Source organism: Echinops telfairi, unplaced genomic scaffold, assembly GCF_000313985.2.
Source record: "Echinops telfairi isolate 266 unplaced genomic scaffold, ASM31398v2 ScPeMD7_5868;HRSCAF=6743_1, whole genome shotgun sequence".
In the NCBI taxonomy this organism is placed as follows: Eukaryota; Metazoa; Chordata; class Mammalia; order Afrosoricida; family Tenrecidae; genus Echinops; species Echinops telfairi.
The window spans coordinates 3,592,496-3,615,433 of record NW_022109768.1 but is presented as its reverse complement, the minus strand read 5'-3'; the positions used below and the strand labels follow the sequence as shown (position 1 = coordinate 3,615,433).

At 39.0% G+C, this 22,938-nt stretch overlaps 1 protein-coding gene across 2 annotated transcripts in view; it reads left to right on the top strand.

Annotated features, from left to right (window-relative positions):
• The window catches only part of MND1 (meiotic nuclear divisions 1), a 70,121-nt gene that overhangs the window by 21,041 nt on the left and 26,142 nt on the right, over positions 1-22,938 (top strand). For both annotated transcript variants that reach the window (XM_045295834.1, XM_045295835.1), the window contains exons 3-4: positions 1,167-1,224; positions 4,559-4,707. In XM_045295834.1, coding sequence (XP_045151769.1) covers positions 1,167-1,224; positions 4,559-4,707 — 207 coding nt within the window. The remainder of the gene's footprint in view (positions 1-1,166; positions 1,225-4,558; positions 4,708-22,938) is intronic.

Below are 22,938 nucleotides of genomic sequence, written 5' to 3'. Positions count from 1 at the left end.
AGAGAAATGGATGCAAACCTAGCCTTGTATGCTCTCACCAAAAACACAAGAAAAAATAAGATGCTGCAGAGAGAATTTTACATTAAGACCCATATGGCCGCAATCTGGATTTTTCCATTAGCTTTACTCTACTTGCCTTGTCACATATATATTCGTCTATGTATTCCTGTATCCCATCAATTGGTCTGGGTTTTTCAAATGCAGTTCAAAGAGTTCTTTATCGTCATCCTGGTCCCATTCCCTGTCTGCTTTGTTTTCTTCCTTAAGTACTTGCCTTTTGAGTTTCTCAGGAGTGCCTCTGGATAAGCAGAAGTTTTTCACTTTTATGAAGGTAATGCCCATCCTCTTGGAGTTGCTTTTTCAGATTTATTTTGGAAGAAATAGAGCTTACTAGGTTCCCATAGCAATAATCATAATAATTCTTTTCTAACTATCAAACATTTTAGCCTACTCAATTATTTTACTCATGTTATCCAAGTTCTTTTCACCATTTCAATACAGGCTTCATACAAGAAGAAAAGTGTACCTTAAATAGGTTTTTTCCCCCAACCATAAGAGTAAATATTTTATATGCATATCTTTCCGTAGCATTTTGTTTTGCATATGGTAGACATACTACATATATACAAATGCCTGATAGGCAGCCATGAATTGCATAATGTTCCTATTGTTTAGGTATAACTCTTCCATGAAACCTTAAATGTAAACAGTTCTTGACAGTTATTTGTTTTGCTTTTAGGAATACTAAATCTGAAGTGTGCTGTGTACCATTCAAAGCACTGTTTATGTGTTCTGAAAACCAAATTGTCAGAGAAGCTAGTTACCTCATGTTAGCAAACCGTACACCATAACTTGTTTTTAATACTCCAGTGGGAAGCTGTTATTTATGTTCTGACCTCCAAGTATTTAGAAGAATATACTTTTAAGTAAAAGTATGACCATTTTACATTCCATTGAAGATATTAGAAGAACATGAAGTTTCCTCTAGCTCAAAAGTGATTTAGTTATAAAAAATATTTTGTTGATTAAAAAATACTTAGGTTCTATTGCCTTGTTCATTTCTAGGCCTGGGTTAGTATAATATTTTCTGAACATTCGTTTGGAAATACAAACTAGAGAATACATACAAGTTTTTGACCATTTAAAAAAATAACCTTTTCCAACAGAAAGATGTATTTCAACTTAAAGACATGGAGAAGATTGCCCCCAAAGAGAAAGGCATTAGTAAGTATCCAATTGTGATTTTGGAGAAATGTTCGTCTTTTTGCCACAGCTCTTTATGGAGAAATTAAATATCTAGCAGTGAAGATTGTTTTTCAGAGGCTCTGAAAACTATCTGTGGGCCATAGCCACAATTCTTTGTTTGGAATGTCTGTTCTAGGAAAACTTAAATGGGTTATACGCACACATATGCACACTATATGCACATTTACTTACTTATTTGTGGATATATTTTACTTCAATAGAAGCAAAAATTGCTCATAAATGTAGTCTTTGTCCAATGCGACTGTTGGATTTTTACATGGTGTATTCGTTTTCTGAGGCTGCTGCTTCACCACGTTTGGTGGATTAAAACAACACATTTATTCTCTCATTTTTTGGAGTCTGAAAGCAGGAAATCAAAATGTGGGCAGGACTAGTCCCTCTGAAAGCTCTGAGGGAGAATCTGTTCTCTGCTTTCCTTGGTTCGTAGAGACAGCACTCCCACCTGTCTTCTACTCTGGGTCTTGTGTAGCACTTAGATTCCCAGTGATATTATCATTAGACTGTACAACACACAAGTACATTTTCCAAAGAAGGTCACCTTCACAGCTCAGGAAGTTAGGACTTGGGTATTCTTTTTACAAACCATTATTCTTTTTTTTTAAATCATTTTATTAGGGGCTCATACAACTCATCACAATCCATACACACATCAATTGTGTAAAGTGCATTTGTACATTCATTGCCCTCATCATTCTCAAAACATTTTCTCTCCACTTAAACCCCCGGCATTAGGTCCTCATTTTCCCCCTCCCTCCCCGCTCCCCCCTTACTCGTGAGCCCTTGAGAGTTTATAAATTATTATTTTGTCATATCTTGCCCTGTCCGACGTCTCCCTTCACCCACTTTTCTGTTGTCTGTCCCCCAGGGAGGAGGTCACATATAGTTCCTTGTAGCAAACCATCATTCAACCACTTCACCTAGTCTACTTATTTCTTTAAACTGTTCAGGTGATATGACTTATCTATTCTTATTTTAACAAATTTGCAAACTAGAATTTATAAAGAAAATAAAAATTGCTTACTGTCACTTTTCTGAGATATCCACTGTTAGCCTCTGATGCTTGTCTCAGTTAACTGTGTCAGTATGTATACATCTGTCCATCTCTGAGACGGGAGCCTGCTGTTTACAAAATTTTGTATGGTTTTAGGTCTATGTGGTTTTTTTTATATAAAGTTATATCTATATTGCTCACACGATTTGGGTTTTAAAAAGGAAACCGCCCACAGCATGTGTATTTCTTAATATCGTACTCTGTGACATCCTTCCTTCACCTAGGGTTGAGCATTTCATTTGGTTCCATAGTTGTCTGCTCACCATAATGTTTTGATTAGCATGACGTCCATAAATGTCTGTCGGCATCTTGAATTACTTCATTAGGAAATGTCCCTAAAAATAGACTGGAGAACAGAGGTTGGTATAGTTGTTAGGTTGTCTAGATGTATTCTTAATTTCCTGCCTGAGAATCCTACTAGCCAGTTCCATCAAGTCAGCTCCAACCCTGAGCAATCCCCTGGGTTTTGGAGTAAAACCCTGCTCCGTGGACCTTGGATGGCTGCTTTCACTTAGCAGCCCAGCGCTTGAACTGCAGACCCCTCTTTCCAGAATGGGTCTACCAATAGATATTCACACATACTTGTTGAGACTGGATGTTTTCAATTTCAGAATTCTATGGAATGCAATAGATGAAGAGTTGGCATCTTATTTTTGTTTCTGCTGCTTTACAAGTGGCCTTGAATGTTTTTTGCTTCGATCTTAGTTTTATTTATTAAGTTCATTTTTTTCAAAAAGACTTTTGTTATATTTGGGGGCATTTTAGTCTAGGAAAAATGAAAATGGACATTAGGGTTTTAAAATTTCACATTATTTCTTAAAAGTTAATTTTTTTTTTTGCTTTGCTTTTGTTTGTTTGTTTTGAAGTTAAATCTTTAAAAACTTTTTCCTGATACCCCTATGCTTGGCATCCAGTTTATTTATTGTTGACTCTCTTGTAGTACTTTTAGTTTTCTTAATAAAGGTAATACATGTTCATTGTTTAAAAAGATGAAAGAAATGAACAAAAAGAAGGAAATTAAGTTAAAGCCAAAGATAGTAAGAAAACAAGTGAATACTGTTTTTGAACTTTATGATAAAATTTTAACATATTTCCATGCCACTAAATATTCTTTAGTACCATAAATTTAACAATTACATAGTATTCAATTACAATAATAGGCTTTGTAAAAATCCAGTTATTGGGTTGGTTTGTTTGGTTTTTGCTATAGAAAAGTGTTTTGACAATCATTCTTGTTTATATCAAGCATTATTTTCTTTAGCTGAGTACATAAAAGTAGAATTTCTACATTCAAAAGTGTGCATATTTATATTTCTAAAGTTTTATTTACATGCTGCCAAACTTCTCCTCTCCTTTTGAAAGTATTTGAACACGAATCCTGTAGTATGAATCCCAGTGTTTTTCAATTTGGTGGTCAAGAAATCTGATCTGATTGTTTTATTTTGCATTTATTTGATTAGTAGAGGGGTTGAACATCTTCCTCATTTATTAACCACATGTGTTAGTTCAGGTAGACTAGAGAAATTCATAGACATTCATGTGTATAAAAAAGAGGTTTATTTACAAGAGCAATTGAATACTGAGAAAATATCCCAGCCCAGCCGATATCAACTCCATAAGTATGATAGTAGGCCTTATGTCCGATACCAATCTGTAAAGTCCTCTTCTGACTCTGAAACACATTCAGTGACGCCGAATGCAGGAAGATCACAGGCCAGTGGGTGGGAAGTCTTGTAGATCCATTGGCACTGTAAGGAGTCTGGCAGCACGGGCAGGAGTCTCCACGTGGCTTCTCCAGCTCAGGGCACTAACGTATGTACACGTGTCTTGTCAGCTGCTCTGTCTCCCAGGGTGAGCAGGAGAAGAATGTCTCCACTTCCAAAGAGGAATACAAGAGTTCCCAGAATCCTCAGGAGAAGGCCATGCCCACACATAGGCTTCATTGACTTTGACCTGATTGACAGCTTAGACTCCACCCCTTCACTCTTAATCCTCTAATTGATACCAGATTATATAACTACTACCCCACACATATGTATTTTGTAAATGCCCATGGATATCTTTGGATTGTTTCTCGTTGACAAAATTGCATTTTTATCCTCACTTTTTATTTCTATGAGCCCCTTTAATTTATTAGTTTTTGCTCTGTGGTAGTTTTTACAAGTGTTTCCTCATTATTTGCCGTTTAGTTTTATTTCTGGCGTTTCTTAACTTGACATCTCTTGAAATTATCTCCCTTAGCGGCTATGTCAGTAAAAGAAGTCCTCCAGAGCTTAGTGGATGATGGTATGGTCGACTGTGAGAGGATTGGAACATCTAATTACTATTGGGCCTTTCCCAGTAAAGCTCTTCATGCAAGGAAGCGCAAACTGGAGATTCTGGAATCTCAGGTAAGCTGCTGCCATGAAAAAAATCGATTTTCATTGTAGCAAAAAAGATGTGTTTGACTTAAACTCCTTTTTGTGTAGTAGTTTCTCTTAAATTTTTAATATGCATTCTTTGACTCAAAGTCTAAAGATTAAAGATAATCAGTATCTCTGCCCTTCACCCAGATAATATGAGGATCTTAGAATGGTAGAAGTTTTTCATTTTCCTACCTGCCATGATAACTGTTTTCTAATAGTTTCGTTCCATCTTGTTTTTAACTCCCTCCCCCATTAGTCGTTATTTTTATTCCTTCTTTTGATACATTAGATTTCCTGCCATCTACCCTGTCCTGTAGAGTCGCTCTGAGTCAGGGGCAGCAATGCCAGGCAGTGCGTTTAGTTTGGGTTGGTCATCGCTCGTATCACAACTGGGCTCTGTTGCCTTCTGCTTCATAGGGCCCTAACCTGCCCATATTCTCCTTGGAGTTTTCCGCTTAAAGAGTTCCACTCTGACCTGTAGTTTCCAAGACTTGAATCTTTAGGAAAGCAGGTAACCACATCACAAGGCTGGATATATGGTACACCACCCCCCAGGGGGATAAATAACAGAAATGTGGGTGTAAGATGGTGTAAGATACGAAGTAACAATAATAACATAATTGATGATGCATTCATGAGGGAGGGAGGGAGAAGAGAAGCTGATAGCAAAGGCTCAAGTAGTTTTGGAAATGATGATGGCAACATATGTACAAGTGTGCTTAATACAATCGAATGATGGATTGCTAAAAGATTTGTAAGAGTCCCCCCCAATAAAATGATTAACAAAAAAAATTGTAAGCTATTCTAGCTGCATAGTGCTATTTGAAATGTTCACATATTTAAGTTCTTCGTGTGTTTATCCTTACACAGAACTTTACAAATATCTTTTGGTCAAGTGTCAGGATTCAATAAATGTAAATGACTTACAAAAAATAAAGTTACAGTCTTGGAAACTCACAAGGGCAGTTCTACCCTGTCTTACAGGATCACTATGAGCTGCCATCAACTCGATGGCAGTGAGTTTTGTTCCATTAATTTGGGGGCACATTTAGAGAGGGATATTGAAATCTCCGACAATAATAGTTGATTTGTCTATTTGTTTTTGTCTTAAACTGTCCAACGTCTCCCTTCACCCACTTTTCTGTTGTCCGTCCCCCAGGGAGGGTTATATGAAAATCCTTAAATTGACCTTCTTTAACCCAGGTAATATTCTTTGTTCTGAAATCTACTTTTTTGATATTAACCTAGGAGCTTCAGCTTTCCTATGATTGCTGTTAGCATGTTAGGTTTTTTCCCATCCTTTTACTTCTTTTTGTTTTTCTATCTATAAAATATTTCTTTTGGGGAATAGATAAAGAAGTTTCATAAAGTTCTTGAGAAATGGCATAAAAAGATAATGAATTTTTGCATAATTTTTTAAGGCCCCTTGGATAGTTGGCAAGCATTTATAGAAGTAAACAAGAAGTTCTTCCTCGAACCTAAAATTCAGCTTCATATCACTGTGTTTCTTCTGGTTAACTAAGGATAGGATATTCTAGTTTTCACTACTCTGGAACTCTGGGATTAAACTTGTATGATGAGGGGTTGACAACAAGGCCAAACCCTGAAGAGTCACCACATGAATTAGTTACTGTCAATATGCTCCTTGGAAAGTTGGCAGCCAGCGCATCTTGTGACACATTCCTGTGTCTCCCTCTCCGCTTACAAGCTGGAGGTCAAAGCTTAATTTCACACACCTGCTTTTAAGTCAGAGGTCAGGTTAAAGGTAAATATCGGCAGGAGGCCCTGTGTCCTAAACACTGGAGAGTAAATTAAAGAAGGGAACTAGGATAGCATCTGTAAAAGGTTGGCAGCCCTTGGAAGCTGCTATTAATAACTTTTTTTTCTAACTGGTGGGGGTGTGGGTGCTCAATGTTTTTTCACTGCCATTTCACTGACCTACGCCTACTATATTCTTTTATTGAAAGGGAGACAAGTCAGTAATACACTCTATTCAATCATGACTGTGAAGATTGCTTTTCATTTTAAAGAAGCAATATGGCTTAATGGAAGGAGAGAAGAAGAAAAAAATCCCTGCAATTGAGTTGATTCTGACTCATAGCAACCCTATAGGGCAGGTAGAACTGTCCCTGTGGGTTTCCAAGATGATACATTTTCATGAAAGTAGAAAGCCTCATCTTTCTCTTGAGCAGCTGGTGGTCCCAAGCTGCCAACTGTATAGCCTAACATAATCACTATGCCACCAGGGCTCCTAAGTAGTAAGAAATCAAACATGGATTGAAGTCACAACGCAACTTCCCACTTATTAAATATATCTATTCTTTGAAAGACTTAATTTCTTTAAACCTCAGTTTCCCAATTTATAAAAGAGATTATTCCAAAGAAATGTGGGGAGGATTAAGAGGTATACACATAGCCTTCTTGGTATATGTAGTGAAGAAACGCATGGAAGGCCTTATCTGGTCTCTGGCTTCCTTATTGCCACAAGGCAGTTAGAAATGCCCCCACCTTCCATCTCTACCCATTCTGACACCAACTGTCCCTCCCACAGCACACTATTAATATATTAGGTTTGATAAGTCATTGCAATGGCCACCCAGAACTCAGACAATAGTCACAATTAAAGACATCTGTTAGGAAAGTTAACGAGTTACCACAAGTCAGGATCAGTAAACCGTAAGGATACAATCATTGCCTCACAGCAACACCCCTCCTCAGCAAGTAGCCAAATGTCTCCACCCATCAGCCTCACAGCCACATGACCTCTTAGTCTCTGCCTCCATTGGCCAGGAAGCCAGCCCACTGTTCTGCCTCATAGTCTCAGCACTGCACCTCTGTTCTTTCACATGGTCTCCTTGTCTTGGCCTCTGGTCTCAACTGGGCATCTTTGCCCTCCCCTATGGCCTGCATACCACAGCCTCTGGTGCCTTTGGTATCTGCTTCGACCGCTTCCAGCAGGGATCTCACTGTGTTCCACTGGTGGCTCTTCTTCCGGTGGTCCTGGGACTTCTGTGTGTTCCCTTCTGAGATGGCTCATTCCTCTTTGGCGGTGTAGTTTTTGTCTTTTAGTAGATAATAACCCCAAGGAACAAAGGGTGGTGACTTTTAGTTCACATCCTCTACTGTAGTGGAGACTTATCCCACCTTAATCTCTATCCATTAGCAAAACATAGAACTCCCTCAAAAATAACTATAGGCAGAAGCTAAAATTATAAAAATCTCATAAGAAATAATGGTTTGAAGGGCCATATTAAGTGACTACCTCCACATAGTTTCTGTGGTAGCCCTAAATTCAACATAATCAGCACTAACCCCAGGGCATATTTTGTAAACGTATTTGTTTGGTTGAAGTAAGTGTTTGAGGGCTGTGTGCTAAACATTTTATCAGATTATGAAATGTAAAGTTATGAGATAATAAATACAAATTTAATTTTAAATTACACAAAATTTAATATAAATTTTAATTAAAAGATCATTTTAAAAAGTAGAAGTCAGGACCTATGTTTTACCAAAAAAATGGGAAGTAACATTGGCAAGGATGTGAGGAAATTTGAACCCTTTTCCATTTCTGATGAGGCTTAAAACAGTACAACCACTGTATTGAGCGCTCCCCCAGCAAAATCTAATAAGCTACCATATAACTCAGCAATTCTGCTCTCAGGTATTTACTAGGTAGGTGTTTACCCAAAAGACTTGAAAGGAGTCAAGCAAACAGAAAACTACCCTCTAGTCTTCATTGCAACACTATTCACCTAGGCAAAAGGTAGAAAAACCCAAATGCATTCATCAGCAGCTGACTGGGTGAATAAAATATGATATACACATGCAGGAGACTATTCCTCTGCCAGATGGAGAAGCCTTACTGATACTTACAGTCATATGGATGAACCCTAAAAACTTTATGCTGAGTAAAGTAAGTTAATCAGAAAGGAGAAATATTGCATATGATCTCTTTAATACTAATTACCGTGAATAACAATCAGAGTTTAATAATGGTTCCCAGGGGCAGGGAGAATCGTTGTTTAGGACCTCTTTTGTTTTTGTGAATGGTAATGAGAAGTTTGAGAACAGATAATGGTGATGGTATAATTGGTGCCACTGAAATGTGCATGCGAAGCAATATTGGGTTGGCTAATATATTGTAGCTATTTCTACAAAAATAAAAGCATACACTTTTGCTAAGGTAAGATAAATGCACATGAAAGGAAAATAATGAGTCAAAAGTGCCATTTAGCCAGTTGCTTGATTGGGTGCTAGAGCTAGAAAATGCTGTAAGAAATGGTAGGATTTATGTAAAGATAGAAGGCATTCAAATCATGTTGGCTTGAACCAGATTGCAAATTCAAGGTCGCTCTGAAGAACTAGCTCATTCAACATATTGCCCAAGTAAAATACTAACCTCCTTTGAGCTTCTTGTTAATTACTTCCAGACTAGAGGGGGCAGGGTGGGTACTGAATTTTCTCATTTTCTTCATTATTCTGCCAGTGATTCCAATTATGTGCAGGAATGTACTTGTCTCTCAAGAATGGACATTCTTGGAGTCGATTTGAAAATTCAATCAGGAAGCTCATTTTTTTTCTCCTTTGCCTTTAGGTTATATGTGCTGATTATTGTAAAGGCAGTCTAAAAGTCTTATGGTTATAATTTATGATTCCCTTTTAAACTTTCTAAGATAGCAAACAAGCCATGAATTCTATGTGGGTAGTATTAACTGCTTCTAGAGATATTTACTATATGCTTGTTCTCTGTATATACTGTGCTATGTTTTTGAGTACTTTAAAAATAATAGACTATAAAGCGGCTTCTAAACCCCTTTTGAATTAAAAGTGAATTAATTTTCCAGTTGACTCTTTGAAGCCCCCTCACATGTGGTTCATGTTCAGAGAATTTCCACTTGACTTAGTAAGACAAGGTAAATAAATAAATTTTCTAGTGAGAATTAATGTATGATCACTGCCAAATACTACAGTTGATGGGTTCCTTTATATGTGTTTGAGGTTGGCAAAGGTTTTCTAAGTGTGCATAGTTAGGCAGACATGTTAGAAAGTATTGTTTTTAGCTCAAATATGATTAGATAGATGGAAGATAGATAGATGAGGGATATTCCTGGCAGGGCTTAAAGGAAACCATTGATGATGATGATGATGATCTTGTTCTTGTTAGATGCTGTCTAGTTGTTTCTGCCTTATATGTACCCTCTGTCCAACAGAACAAAACCCCACCATCCTTATAATTGTCCTTAGCTCGAGCCCATTGTTGCAGCCCCTGCGTCACTCCATCGCCGTAATGGTCTTTCTCTTTACTCATGACCCTCTACTTTACCAAACATGATGTTCTTTTCCGTGTGCAACATAGGTCAGACTAAGCTTCACCACCTCATGTCCAAGGATCAATCTGACTGCTTTCAAGACAGATTTCTTTTCTCAATATTCCTCACCAGCACCACAATTCAAAAGCATCAATTCTTCTTTGGTCTTCCTTATTCGGTATCCTACTTCCACGTGCACACGAGGCGATTGAAAGTGCCATGACTTGGGTCGGGTGCACTGAGTTTCAAAGTAACGGCCTTGCTTTGCAACCCTTTAAAGAGGTCTTACTTATGTGGCAGATTTGCCTGGTGCAACACACCTTCTTTGATCTCCTGACAGCTACTTCCATGAGCATTGATTGTTTATAACGACTGCTCTTGCTACTCACTGCCATCAAGCCATTGCTGACTCAGTGACTCCCTGCGCGTCCAAGATTGTATGACAGCCAATATTTATTGAACACTTAGACAGGAAGCTGTAAGCATCTCTTTTACATGTTTTGTATCGCTTGATTCTGATTAGTGTGAGGTTGTTGTTAGCTACAGATGCACCAACTTCCAACTCATGAAGACTCCATGCACAGTGGAGCAGCTGGTTGCTTCCTTCCCATGATCAATTCCCAGTCATACTGAGGTCATGCGGTTTGCATTGGTCGTTATTGGAAATCCACCACCAAGCCTAGTCCAGCTCAGCCTGGAAGCTCTGCTGAAACTTAGTTATCATCTAGCACCATTTGACATTGGAGAACACTGAGGAAATAAGTGGTTAAAAGTACTTGCCCAAGCTGACCATATATGTACATGGTACAGCAAGACTCAAACCAAGGCATTCTGACGCCACAGCCCCTGCTTGTAGCCTTAGATAAATAAAAGAAAAAATTTAAATAAAAACAAATTACCGTTATTGGAGAAGCGATGACCAGCTTAGAAAGGATTTTTGTAAGTTTTTGTTGTGAAGCAATGGGGCAGTAAGGCCCTGTTTAGAGTATCTTTTTTTTTTCTTGCATTTTGCCATGTACACCTAGCAGGGGAAAGTAAAAGTTCTCTTGTGTAATATTTTTATAATAGTGTGCTATTTATGAAAATTAGATTATAACTTAGACCAAAGTGTTATTGCATGCTAGTATTGCAAAAAAAAATTTCCTCTTTATTTTCCTCTTCGTGTGTACAATATTAATGTCACTGAATATTTTAAATGCAGTAATTTATTTCTACTAGCAGAAATTAATGTTTGGGCTGAGTTGGAGAAATAATTATTAACCTATTCTCTCTAAGTAGTTGTGTCATAAATGCATTCCTGTAGTTTTATAAGGAGGCCGTGAGCTTGGTAGTTCTTATTTTAATCTGTGAGTTCTTCTGAAGTAGATACAAATAGTTTTTTTGACTCACCAGAAAGCCAGAAAGTAGGTCAATGCCCACAATACTTTCCTATATGTCTATGTTGTGATTTTGTTACAACGTTTTATTCTTTACACTTAATTATATTGTGAAATCTCCCCAGTGAAACACTTCTTTCTATCCTAAAGGAAGGATGAGGCTTTTTATAAAGGTCAAAAAATGAGGTTTTTCTTGTTCACCTACAGTTATTTCAAGACTTTTCACTGAAATATACAGGTTTTGTCCAATGTGGTTATCATTTAATCCTGTGTGTGTGTGTGTGTGTGTGTGTGTGTGTGTTTGCTTGCCTAAGGGCTTTCTGAATTTTTACAAGAAGAGGCAAGGCCAGGGGTATTGGAATAAGCTGTCCTTCGTACCATCTTTTGATTCTCTTCTTTTTCTCTGCCTCTTCCAAATACCTGGCCTTGAGAATGAGGGAATAACCTCAAAAGAGTGGCTTCCTTCTTTTTACCTTGACTAAAAGTGAAGGCTGTAGGATGCTGTCGTATAACAGGTCCAAGAACTATATAATAGCAGTGCTATTTAAAACTATTGCATCCAGCTTTCAATTCATATGGGGTCACCTGGCATTATGGGGAATAGCTTGTCATTCCATGTGGCATGAACATTTAAGAATGTTTTTCCAAAGGAATACCATTTCCCGTCTGCATTTATTTTCATGCCCGTGCCTTGTCAATTCCACTCACACTTACATTCTGACTAGAGGATGCCCTTGTTTGCTCATCTGGTCCTCGGAACTTAGCCCTCATTTTCCTGGTTCACCGCAGGCATTTTTAATTCCCAAAGTGTCCACGATGCATTAGAACAGACTTGATGGTATTGAGTTAGGTTGGTTAGTTGGTTGGTTTTTTGTTGTTGTGTTGTTGTGTGGCTTTTTGTTTTTTTCAGTTTCCTGAAGATGAGTTAGCCATTTTGAACAGCTTCTCTATATCCAGTTCGATAACTGAGTAGCAAACCTTTTAGAAACTGTGAAGACTGCTGCTGCTGTTAGGGGCCATCAAGTGACCTTGCACAACAAAAGCAACCACTGCCCCGACGGCCGCCACCCTCACGACTGTTGTTGTGTCTGAGCCCCTTCCTGCAGCCATTGTGTCAGTCCACCCAGCTGATGGGCTTCCTCGCCTTTGCGCCACTTCACCAAGCATGATGTCATTCTCCGTGAATCGGTCCCTCCTAATCCCATGTCCAAAGTTCATGAGACGTCTCACATCTTCACTTCTCAGGAGCATTCTGGCTGTACTCGTTGAGACAGACTTGTTCGTTCTTCTGGAAGTTTGAACCTGCCCGGAAGGCACCTGGCAGTCTGATTCCAGAAGGTCACAACCTTGAGAATGCGGGAGCCATTTCACTCAGGACACATGGGCCGCCATGAGTGGGGGTGACGTTAACTATAGTTGATTTTCAAATCCACCTGCTGTGTGTTGTTTTTTTTGTTTTTTGTTTTTTTTGCACTGTGTTTAGTTTCCTATTTCTTCTTTTATTAATTTAGCAAAATTTAACATATTTGTAGTATTTGTGCAGTCATTTCATTTGCTGGCAACTGCACTATTGCCTGCCAGTTAGTTTCTTTACATCACAATTCGTGATTGTGATCTTATCGTCAGATGTTGTTTTCAGTGTGAATATACATTAGGGGAGGTTGTGTGTGTTTTGTTCTCTGGCATGCCCTTATTGAGTACCTTTACCATTTTATGTTGCTTCCTTGGTTAGATTGTTATACTTTACAACTTAAGCCCATTTTGTAGGATTCCTGGTGTTTCCAGTTTCGTAAATGTGGTCACTCAGGATGGAATGCTGGATATTTGATCTCCTGTTTAAGTGAAATATGTATCTTCTGTATCTTTACTGAGGAGCCCTGGTGGCATAGTGGGTTATGCATTGGGCTGCCATGCAGCCAGTTCGAAGTTTCCGGCAGCTTTACAGGAGAAAAATGAGATTTTCTGCCCCCGTATTTACAGCCGTGGAAACCCATAAGGGCCTGTCTATCTGTCCTTCAGGTCACTGAGTCAGCATTGACTCCACTGCATTCAGTTTGGGATATGTTTACTTGGTTCACAGAATGCTACCTCTTAATGAGCACAGTCTTAATGAGAAGGAAAACAAATTTTAAAAAAACTTTCAGTGTTTCCTACTTGCTGAGCTCTCCCTGAATGAAGAGCTTTCACACAGTAATATTGTAACTGTCTGCATAGTGACTAGTTAATAAGGGCTTACTGAATGAAAAGCCTTTCCAGCACGCCATGGCATTATCCTCCTCACCAGTCTTTTAAATTTCACAAAGTTTCCTAGCAGGCCAGACCTGTATGAGAGAGACTGTTGTCAGAGCTTTATCCCATCAGAACAGTTCAAAATCGTTTGTGGATAGTATCAGAGCTTAAATTGCAAGATTCTGGTGTAGAAGGCTATGGATGACAGTGGAAGCACAAGACACATTTGTGAGATTTACACAGGAAATAAGCCTCTGGTGATATCCCTCTATTCATAATGGAGGGATAAGAATAAACTGATTTCATTGGAAAGATGACTATAGGAGATCAAAATGATAAACCTGGTTAAAACTTTGTCAGTTGTTCCCCCCATACACATTGGGCCTGATCTGGTTTTCAGCATTTTCTCTCTGTGTGTGTGTGTGTGTGTGTGTGTGTGTGTTCATCTTGGGGGTTACCTCTGATGTATTTTGTCATTAAGGGTAGCCCTCCTGAATATGTTTTTTGGTATATGTAACCCCAGGATTGATGAACCTATAGAGACAAGTAAAATAAGGGTTCCTGGGGGTACAGTGGGGAAGGGTATAAGGTAAAAGGGAGTTGATGTCAAGGAGTTTATGAAGAAAGAGGCTGTCTTGAAACTGATTGTGGTAGCAATTGTATAATACTGTTTGATGTGATTGAACTATGAAATAATATGCTATCTGTATTAGCTCCTAATAAAATGGTTTTGGAAAAAAAAAAGTTTAGTGGAGTAGGGCCGGAAACCCAAATTTGCTTGGCTTAAATGATGAGGAGCATTGATTTAATGGCTCATTTAAATATAAAATATCTCAGGGCAAGTATACCTTAGATATCATGTAATCGAGATTCTGCGCCATTTCTCTACATTTCCCTGGTCTTGCCTTTCTACCTGTGTCCTGTGGTTGGCTTGCTTCATGCTTACAGGATGACAGCCAGCACTAATTGGGGCTGTTTGCTTCCTTGTAACTCTGTAGGTTAGAGTCCAGTGGGGAAGGCAGCTATGTTTCCCACAACACATTGAACCAAACACTTTGGTTGCATTAGAATTCATTCCACACTTGAAATCAGTTAATGGGGCCAAGAGCATCCCGTGTATTGAAAAACTCCGCTCTGGGGTCATTTCCAACCCCTCCATGTACCAAAAACATACAGGAAGAAAACCACAAACGTCTACTGAAGGACACGAAAGAGCGCTTCAATAAATGGAGCATATTCAGAGATGGTAGATTCAATTGTAGAAATGTCAATAAAGCAAATGTCATGGCAGCAAAAATCATAAATTTTTATGAATGATTCCCAGCTTTCGGTGGCAGAGAAATTGCAAGAAGGGCCAAGCAAATCTCTGAAATGAATGAGTGGGTTGATCCTGTTAGAAAACAAAAGAGATTTAGTGTTTGTGGTAATTATATAACCTGGTGTCAATTTGAGACTATTAAGAGTGAAGGGGTAGAGTTTAGCCTGTCAATCAGATCATTGCTTGATAACCTCATTTGGAGGCGCAACAGAGATAAATAGCTTGCTGGAGGCGGGACACACACTCTGTGCTTGATATTTCTGATGACAAGACACATAGAGCTAGGCTAGAGCTCTGGAGCTGGAGAAGCCACATGGAGACCCATGTCAGGGCTGAGATGCTACACCGCCACTGGATCCACAAGACGTTCCACCCACTGGCCTGTGATCTTCCTGCATTCAGCGTCATTACATGTGTTTATGATTCTGAAAAGGAATTTATAGATTGGTATTGGACATATAGGCTAATATCGGACTTATGGACTTGATCTGGACCGGGCTGGGATATTTTCTCAATATTCAATTGCTCTTGTATATAAAGCTCTTTCTGATACACATGAATGTCTATGAATTTGTTTTCTAGTCAACCCTAACACAATGCTATAGTAATTAGAACTTACTGTCGGAGTAGGAACAGACCAACAGGTAAGTGGAGCAGTATAGAGAAGCCATAGTAAGCCCATATATTTATTTATTTACTTCTTTATCAAGATGCCATACCATTTCTCTATCAACCAAATGGAGGACCAATTAGGAAAAACCAAATTGACTGCCATCAAGTCTGTTCTCAGTTCTGACTCAGTGACTTTATATAGGGTTTCCAAATCTACATTTTTATAAAAGCCTCCTTTCTTTCATGAGTTAGCCTAATGCCTAACCCACAGTGTCACCAGAGCTCCTTAAGTGAAGGAGGCTAGTCTTAATTATAAGGATAATAGCATGTCCAGAAATAAATGGAAGTTAAGCCCTCTCTCACACCAAACTAAAATAACTATCTCTTAAAGCACCAAACATCAAAATAATGCTCTGAAGTAATAGAAACTATTTGTATAACATTTTCTCACGGTATGTAAGAAAATTATACACTGAACAATGAAACGATAGTTAAGTTATTGGGGAAGTATATAGGATAGACATATCTAGTCAGGAAAGATGCTAGCTCAACGATAGTCACATTAAAATTAATTATATTGTATGTCATTTTCATCAGATTCAATCTTTTATATTGGTAGTACCCACTTTTGGGGAAAGTTGCAGGAAATTAGCCTCTTGATGTAGTAAAAATTAAGTTTTAAAAGTGTTAATATTCTTTAGTCCAGCAAGTCTACTTCTAATCTATCTTATAAAAATACTTGTGCATTGCCTTAGACTGAGTTCTCTAGAGAAGCAAAACCAGCCGTACTTGTACGTGTTGTATATAGAAAGAGATTCCTATCAAGAAATGCTTGCATAGTTGTAGACATAGGTAAGTGCAGTCTGGTTCAAATCAGGCTTCTCCTGAATTGTGGAGGCTGATAAACAAGAAGCAGGATGACGAAGCACAGACAACAGGGGCACAAGCTGGTGGATGTGGAATTCCAAAGCTGGCTGAATGAATCCAACACCATAGGTAGTTTTATTGAAGGCTTCTGGGATCAGCAGGAGATTGGGGAACCAGGCAGGATCCAGCTCTAGCAGGTGAGGGGCCAAAGAGGATTCGGCTCTTCTCCATCTCTCTTCAAACAAAAGGCTTATGACATGTAGGTGTCCTCAGACTACAATGCACTTGGTGCGTTGAGTTCCTCCCCTACCCCTTACCCAGGAGTGTCTAGTTGACATAATCCCTAACCATCACATGCATGGCAATGACATGGGATATTGGAGAAAATGAAAAATAGCTTTTAACAGTGAGATAACAAGTACTAGTTTATAGCTATTAATGAAAAATGGAATAGACCTACCTATATATGCTATTTTCTCTGGAAAGAGCAAGTTAAAGCATATCGTATAAAGGATAATCCACTCCTACAGTTTAAATGTTTATCTGCATTGACGTGTTCATGAAGATAGAGCAAAGAAACAGGACCGGAGGAGGCACAGGAGACTGTAGGAGTCCCCTCAGGAGGGAGGAGCATGGGAAATGGAGAGGTGAAAGGACTTTTGGTAGCCAAGCACAGCAAGAATGTGTAAATAAAATCTGCTGGTACGAGTTCTGCTCCAACCTATGGCCATCCCATGTGCAGCTGAGCAGAACTGTGCTTCGTAGGGTTTTCAGTGGCAGATTTTTCTGAAGTAGATCGCTCGGCCTTTCTCCCAACGTGTCTTAGGGTACACTCAAACTTCCAAACAAGCATGTGAATGGTTATGTTTAAATACTTGTGCAGTTACTATTTTGGTCTAAATAAGAATGTGCTTGTGTGTTCATCTTTTGAGAATAGATTCATGTATGACTTCCAATGGGAAAAGGGTGTTAACTCACGAGGACAGTTCTACCCTGCCCTATAAGGTTACTGTGAGGGTCACCATTGACTCAGTGGCAGTGAGTTTGATTTTTTTGGTTTACTACATAGAAAACCAAAGCACACTTTCCACAATACAGAGATAACCAGCTCTTAAGTTTTATGCAGTTTTGTGTTTGCTTTTTAAATCATAGAAGTGGTGTCAGTTTATTGATAGCTTGGTTTGCAGCTGTTTCATGAGCATGCCTTCCTTCTGTCTGTATTTTCCAGTGTCACTAGAGTTTATTTGAAAACCTTTCCTCTGGCTGCATAATTTTTATATATCTACACCATTTCTCTGCTGTTTATTGTGCTCTTACCTTTATCATATATGTATATATGATATATATATGATATTTATTTATTTTATATATATATTTACAATGTTCATTGTTTCCTAAATGGAAACACTGACTTAAAAGGTAGACATCTCTAAGCTGTAGGTACCCTAAAGAATTTTAAACAGTTTTATTTGCTTATAATTCACATATCATACAATTCATCTTAAGTTATACAATCATCGATCAACACAAGTTTAGAACATCTTCTTCTACTCATTGCTATCAGTTCCCCATCCCCCATATGACCACAAAGAAACCATTAATACAGTTAACTGTCTATATATCTGCCTATTCTGGATCTCATACAGATACATTTTTTAAAAAATTTTAATAGATTTAAAGTAGGTAAGTCTGACTTTTAAGGGTTTTTTTTTTATTATTGGTAAGGGGAAGAAAATATAGAGCCCCTCTTTCCCATAATATAGTACATAATTTTGAAAATGCAGTAGCATGATCTTTTTTCTTTTTTCTTAGGGGCATGATCTTGTTTCCCTTTTGCTGGTATCTTTTGCCTGCCTTCTAGCCTTGATGCTCTTACTCGGAAAAATATATTCCTCCCTAGTATGTTGTTTGTTTGTTTGTTTGTTTTAATTCTAAAAAAAGGGCAAATGAGAACTCCTACCCCAGGCAGCTTGAATCAATCTTTCTGTTCCTCTTCTGAATAGGCACTTCCTTCAGGCAATAAATTAAGCTTTTAGGAAACATTGGCATTGCGTTTCTCAAGCCCAAGCGATCCTAAAAGTGTCTTGAAATGCATTAAAGAGAAGCATTGAGCCAGACCCTCAAGCCTGAAGATGCTTGTCCTAGTTACAAATGGCTTTGCTGTTGCTGTTCTGAGTTACTGGCTGTCTACTTATTGTTTGCTCCAGTGAAGGCTGCCAGTGGATTTACTATAGAATGTAGTCGGTTCTAGTTTTAAGACATAGAAATGTATCAGAAAAATTTACTCTTAAAGAGTATCCTATAGTGAGTACTTCTTTTCAGGTATAGGATGTCTTGTGTTGAGCCGTTTATGGGTTACAGAAAAATGGTGCCGAAAGTATAGAGTTCCAGTATCCACTCTCCTCCCTGCCCCCTTGCATTGCATCTTCTAGTAACATCTGGAACATTCCTATGGTACAGTTGTTAGAGCTGAAAAGAAAGGTCATTCTTTGTGTTGTACTGCCCTGCTAAGTTTTGATACATGCATAAGACCTCATTCCCACAGTTACAGTCTCCCACAGAATCATTTCACTGCCCAGGAAAAGCCCTGGGCTCTACCTCTTCATCCCTCCCCCTCCGTTTTTAATAGTTTTGCCTCTTCCAGAATGGTGCAGAGTTGGAATCCTACAGCATGTAGTGAGGACCTGTTTTAAAATACAGGGTGTTGTTCCCTTTTCTCTTTCTGCAAATGTAAAATTCTGTATTTAAAGACAACAAGTTTTTTTGGGGGGTGAGGGGCAGTTGTTTAGATAGGAATAAATAGTATTAGTTCATTTTTGTTGATGAGGTAGATAATATTCCTCCTTAGACTACTACCCTGGTATTTTGGTCAGCTCTTTTACAGCAAAAAACAGCTTTTTAGTGAGAGCAGTATCCCTCCAAAATGTGCTGCTCTCAACTAGCAGCTTCAGCATCACCCCAGAATATGTTAGAAATGCAGATTCTTGGGCCCCACCCCAAACTGACTATTCAAAAATTCTTGAGTGAGACCTAGAAACCCATGGTTGAACACAAGCCTCCCAGGTTATTCTGACCCAGCCCCACTACCATCCAAGTCCTTCCAACTCATAGTGACCCTAGGTTGTAGGAGAGAGGGATGTTCAGCCCTCTGGCCATAAGGCTCATGAAATCGTCTATACCAGCTAACATCCTGTCTCTCACCAAAGAGAAGCCATTTCAGGCATCACATTAGGGCCGAGTTAATTAAATGTTTGATCAGTGTGGCCTATTAATGATTTTATAAATATCCAGATGGCCGGGGGCAGAAAACAAGGTTCCCCACTCCTGCTGTATAGGGTTTCTGAGGCTGTAAAGCCTTGTCTTGCTTCTACAGTGGGGAGCCCTGGTGATGTAGTGAGTACAAGTTGGACTGCGAGCTGCATGGTTGGCAGTTCGAAACCACCAGCAGCTCTGCCAGAGAAAGAATGGGCTCTCTACTATAAACAGTCACAGGCTTGGGAACGTCCAGGGGTCGCTGTGTTTCTTCTACGGAGCAGCTGGTCCCCCTGGGTGCTTCACAAGAGGTGCATATCGTTGGATCCAGTTGTTGAGATTTTGGGCTAAAGTACAAGAACACATCACTATCGACTTGAGCCACATTATTTTGGTGCTTACTGTTAGTAGCAGAAACGTCTCTTCAATTTGTGCTTCTTTCCGTTATGAAGCCAGTTAAAGTGACAAATCAAGACTTTAGCATCCACATTCAAAGTACATGAATCTATTCAAATTCAAGAGTTTTTTGACTGAGCTCTTTTCAAATGCTTTTAAATTGTAATTAATAACCGAATATAGTACCTGAAAGCCATTTCGTAGTAACATAATTAAGATATAGTAATAAATTATTGAGCTTTATACAGTCACTAACATTTTAGAAAACATCTACTTGTCTGGTTATATTTAAAACCTTTCACTGGATAGGAATGTTGCATCAAGCTATATCTACTTTGGGGTCTTTTGTTGTTTTTAATTAAAAACATCCTCTCCTATGAATGTAAATGTTAATTTAAGGAGCCCTGGTGGCACTGTGGTTACCCATTGGGCTGCAAATCACAAGGTCAGCAGGTTAAAACTACCCACCAGCTACTCTGGAGAAAGACAGGGCTTTCTTTCTACTCCCGGAAAGAGCTAGAGTGAAAACCCACAGTGGCAGTTCTACCCTGTCCTGTAGGATCCTATGAATTGGCTTCAACTCCATGGCAGTGAGTTCGACATTGGCCTGCTAACCACAAGGTTGAGTATTCAAACCCATCAGCCATTTTGGGAGAAAACTGAGGCAATCTGCTCCCATTAAGATTTACAGTCTCCAAAACCCTATGGGGCAGGCAGATCCACTCTTCCCAAAGGGTCACTGTGAGTCAAAATAAATTCAGTGGCAGTGGGTTTGGTCTTTTAGGTCTAATATTAGTTTACTAATTATTTCAGGTGGGTCCTTCAGGGTGACATGTCAAGATTTTAAAACTGACTGCATTTTATAAATGAAAACTCTTGCTATAACATATCAGCCCCCCTTTGCTAAACTAAGGATCTCGGTGCTTTATTTTGACTTGTAAGTTCACTGCACAGGTTTCTTAAAACCGTTTTTAACTCGGGGAGAGAATAGCTTATAAAAAGAGATGTGACTGGTTTGATGATGATGCTAGCTGGCCTAACCTTAGGTCCTGTGCTCTGGATTAGAACCAGAGAACCACTGAAAGAAAGTCTACAATGTTCCCTTTATGCCTATTGGGAAGTAGACGGTGTTTTTTGAGGGGTTTTTTAATCATTTTATTGGGCTCTTTCAGCTCTTATCAAAATGCATACATACATCCAAATGTCAAGCACATTTGTACATATGTTGCCATCATCATTCTCAAAACATTTTCTTCTTGAGCCCTTGGGATCAGCTCATGTCCCCCCTCATGAACCCTTGCTAATTTATATCATGTCTTACATCGCCGCTGTCTCCCTTCACCCACTTTTCTGTTGCCCATCTCCCTGGGAGGGAGGGGGTTATATATAGATCATTGTGATTGGTTTCCCCTTTCTCCCCCCACCTTCCCCTTACCCTCCTGGCCTCCTGGTATCGCTACTCTCATTATTGGTCCTGAGGGGTTTATATGTCCTGGATTCCCTGTGTTTCGAACTCTTTCTTACCTGTACCCGTGTACATACTCTGGTCTAGCCGAATTTGTAAGGTAGAATGGGGGTTATGATAGTGGGGGAGAGGATGCATTAAATAACTAGAGGAAAATTGTATGTTTCATTGGGGCACTATTGCACTCTGACTGACTCATCTCTTCCTTGTGACCCTTCTGTAAGGGCATGTCCAATTGTCTACAGATGGACTTAGGGTCTCTGTTACACCCTTCCCCTCATTCACATCAATATGATTTTTGTTCTGGGTCTTTGATAACAGATACCTGATCCCTTCGACACCTCATGATCACACAAGCTGGTGTGCTTCTTCCATGTGAGCTTTGTTGCTTCTCAGCTAGATAGTCGGTTGTTTATCTTCAAGCCTTTAAGACCCCAGACACTATATCTTTTGATAGCCGGGCACCATCAGCTTTCTTCACCACATTTGTTTATGCACCCATTTTGTCTTCAGCGATCATGTTGGGAAGGTGAGCATCACAGAATGCCAGGTTATTAGAACAAAGTGTTCTTACATTGAGGGAGTACAGTACTTGAGTAGAGACCCAATGTCTGTGTGCTACCTTAATACTTAACATATAAATATGTGTACATAGATCTATTTCCCTACCATTATATATAAATATATTTACATATGTACATGCTTGTATTTAGACCTCTAAAAATATCCTTTGCCTCCTAGTTTTTCCTCTGTTTCCTTTTCCTTTCCTCTTGTCCCACTATCATGTTCAGCCTTCATTCGGGTTTCAGTGATTCCTCTCAGCTACATTGCCCTTGATCAAGCCCCACCAGGCATCCCATGCCTTGTTGTTTCCCTTGTCCTTGGGTTTGTTGACACCCTCGTTCCTTTCACTCGCCTCCCCTTCTCCCGTGTGTCCCCCTCCCTCTGAACAGTCGATCCTGTTGTTTTCTCCTCCAGATGGTCTGTCTCACCTATCTTATCTAGATAGACATGCAGAGACAATAATAAGCGCAAAAACAAGACAAAGCAAAACAAAACAAGAAAAACCAATGACAAAAAAGAGATGCCTATAAATAATTCAAGGTCTGTTTGTTGACCTTTATGAGTGTTTTCTTGGTCCAGTCTGATGGGGTGCCATGCCCTGGCTCCAACGTCTATTTTTGATATTCCCCAGGGACTTCATTGCTTTGCTCCACTTGCTCTGTTGGGAAGATGTTTTAAAGATAAGTTACTAACTTTTAAAAGGTATTATATTACCTTTAAAAAACTGTTTTAACCCTTCCAAGACCAAACTATTTTCTTTTTTTTTCTTTCTTTCTTTTTTTTTTTTTTAACATTTTATTAGGGGCTCATACAACTGTTATCGCAATC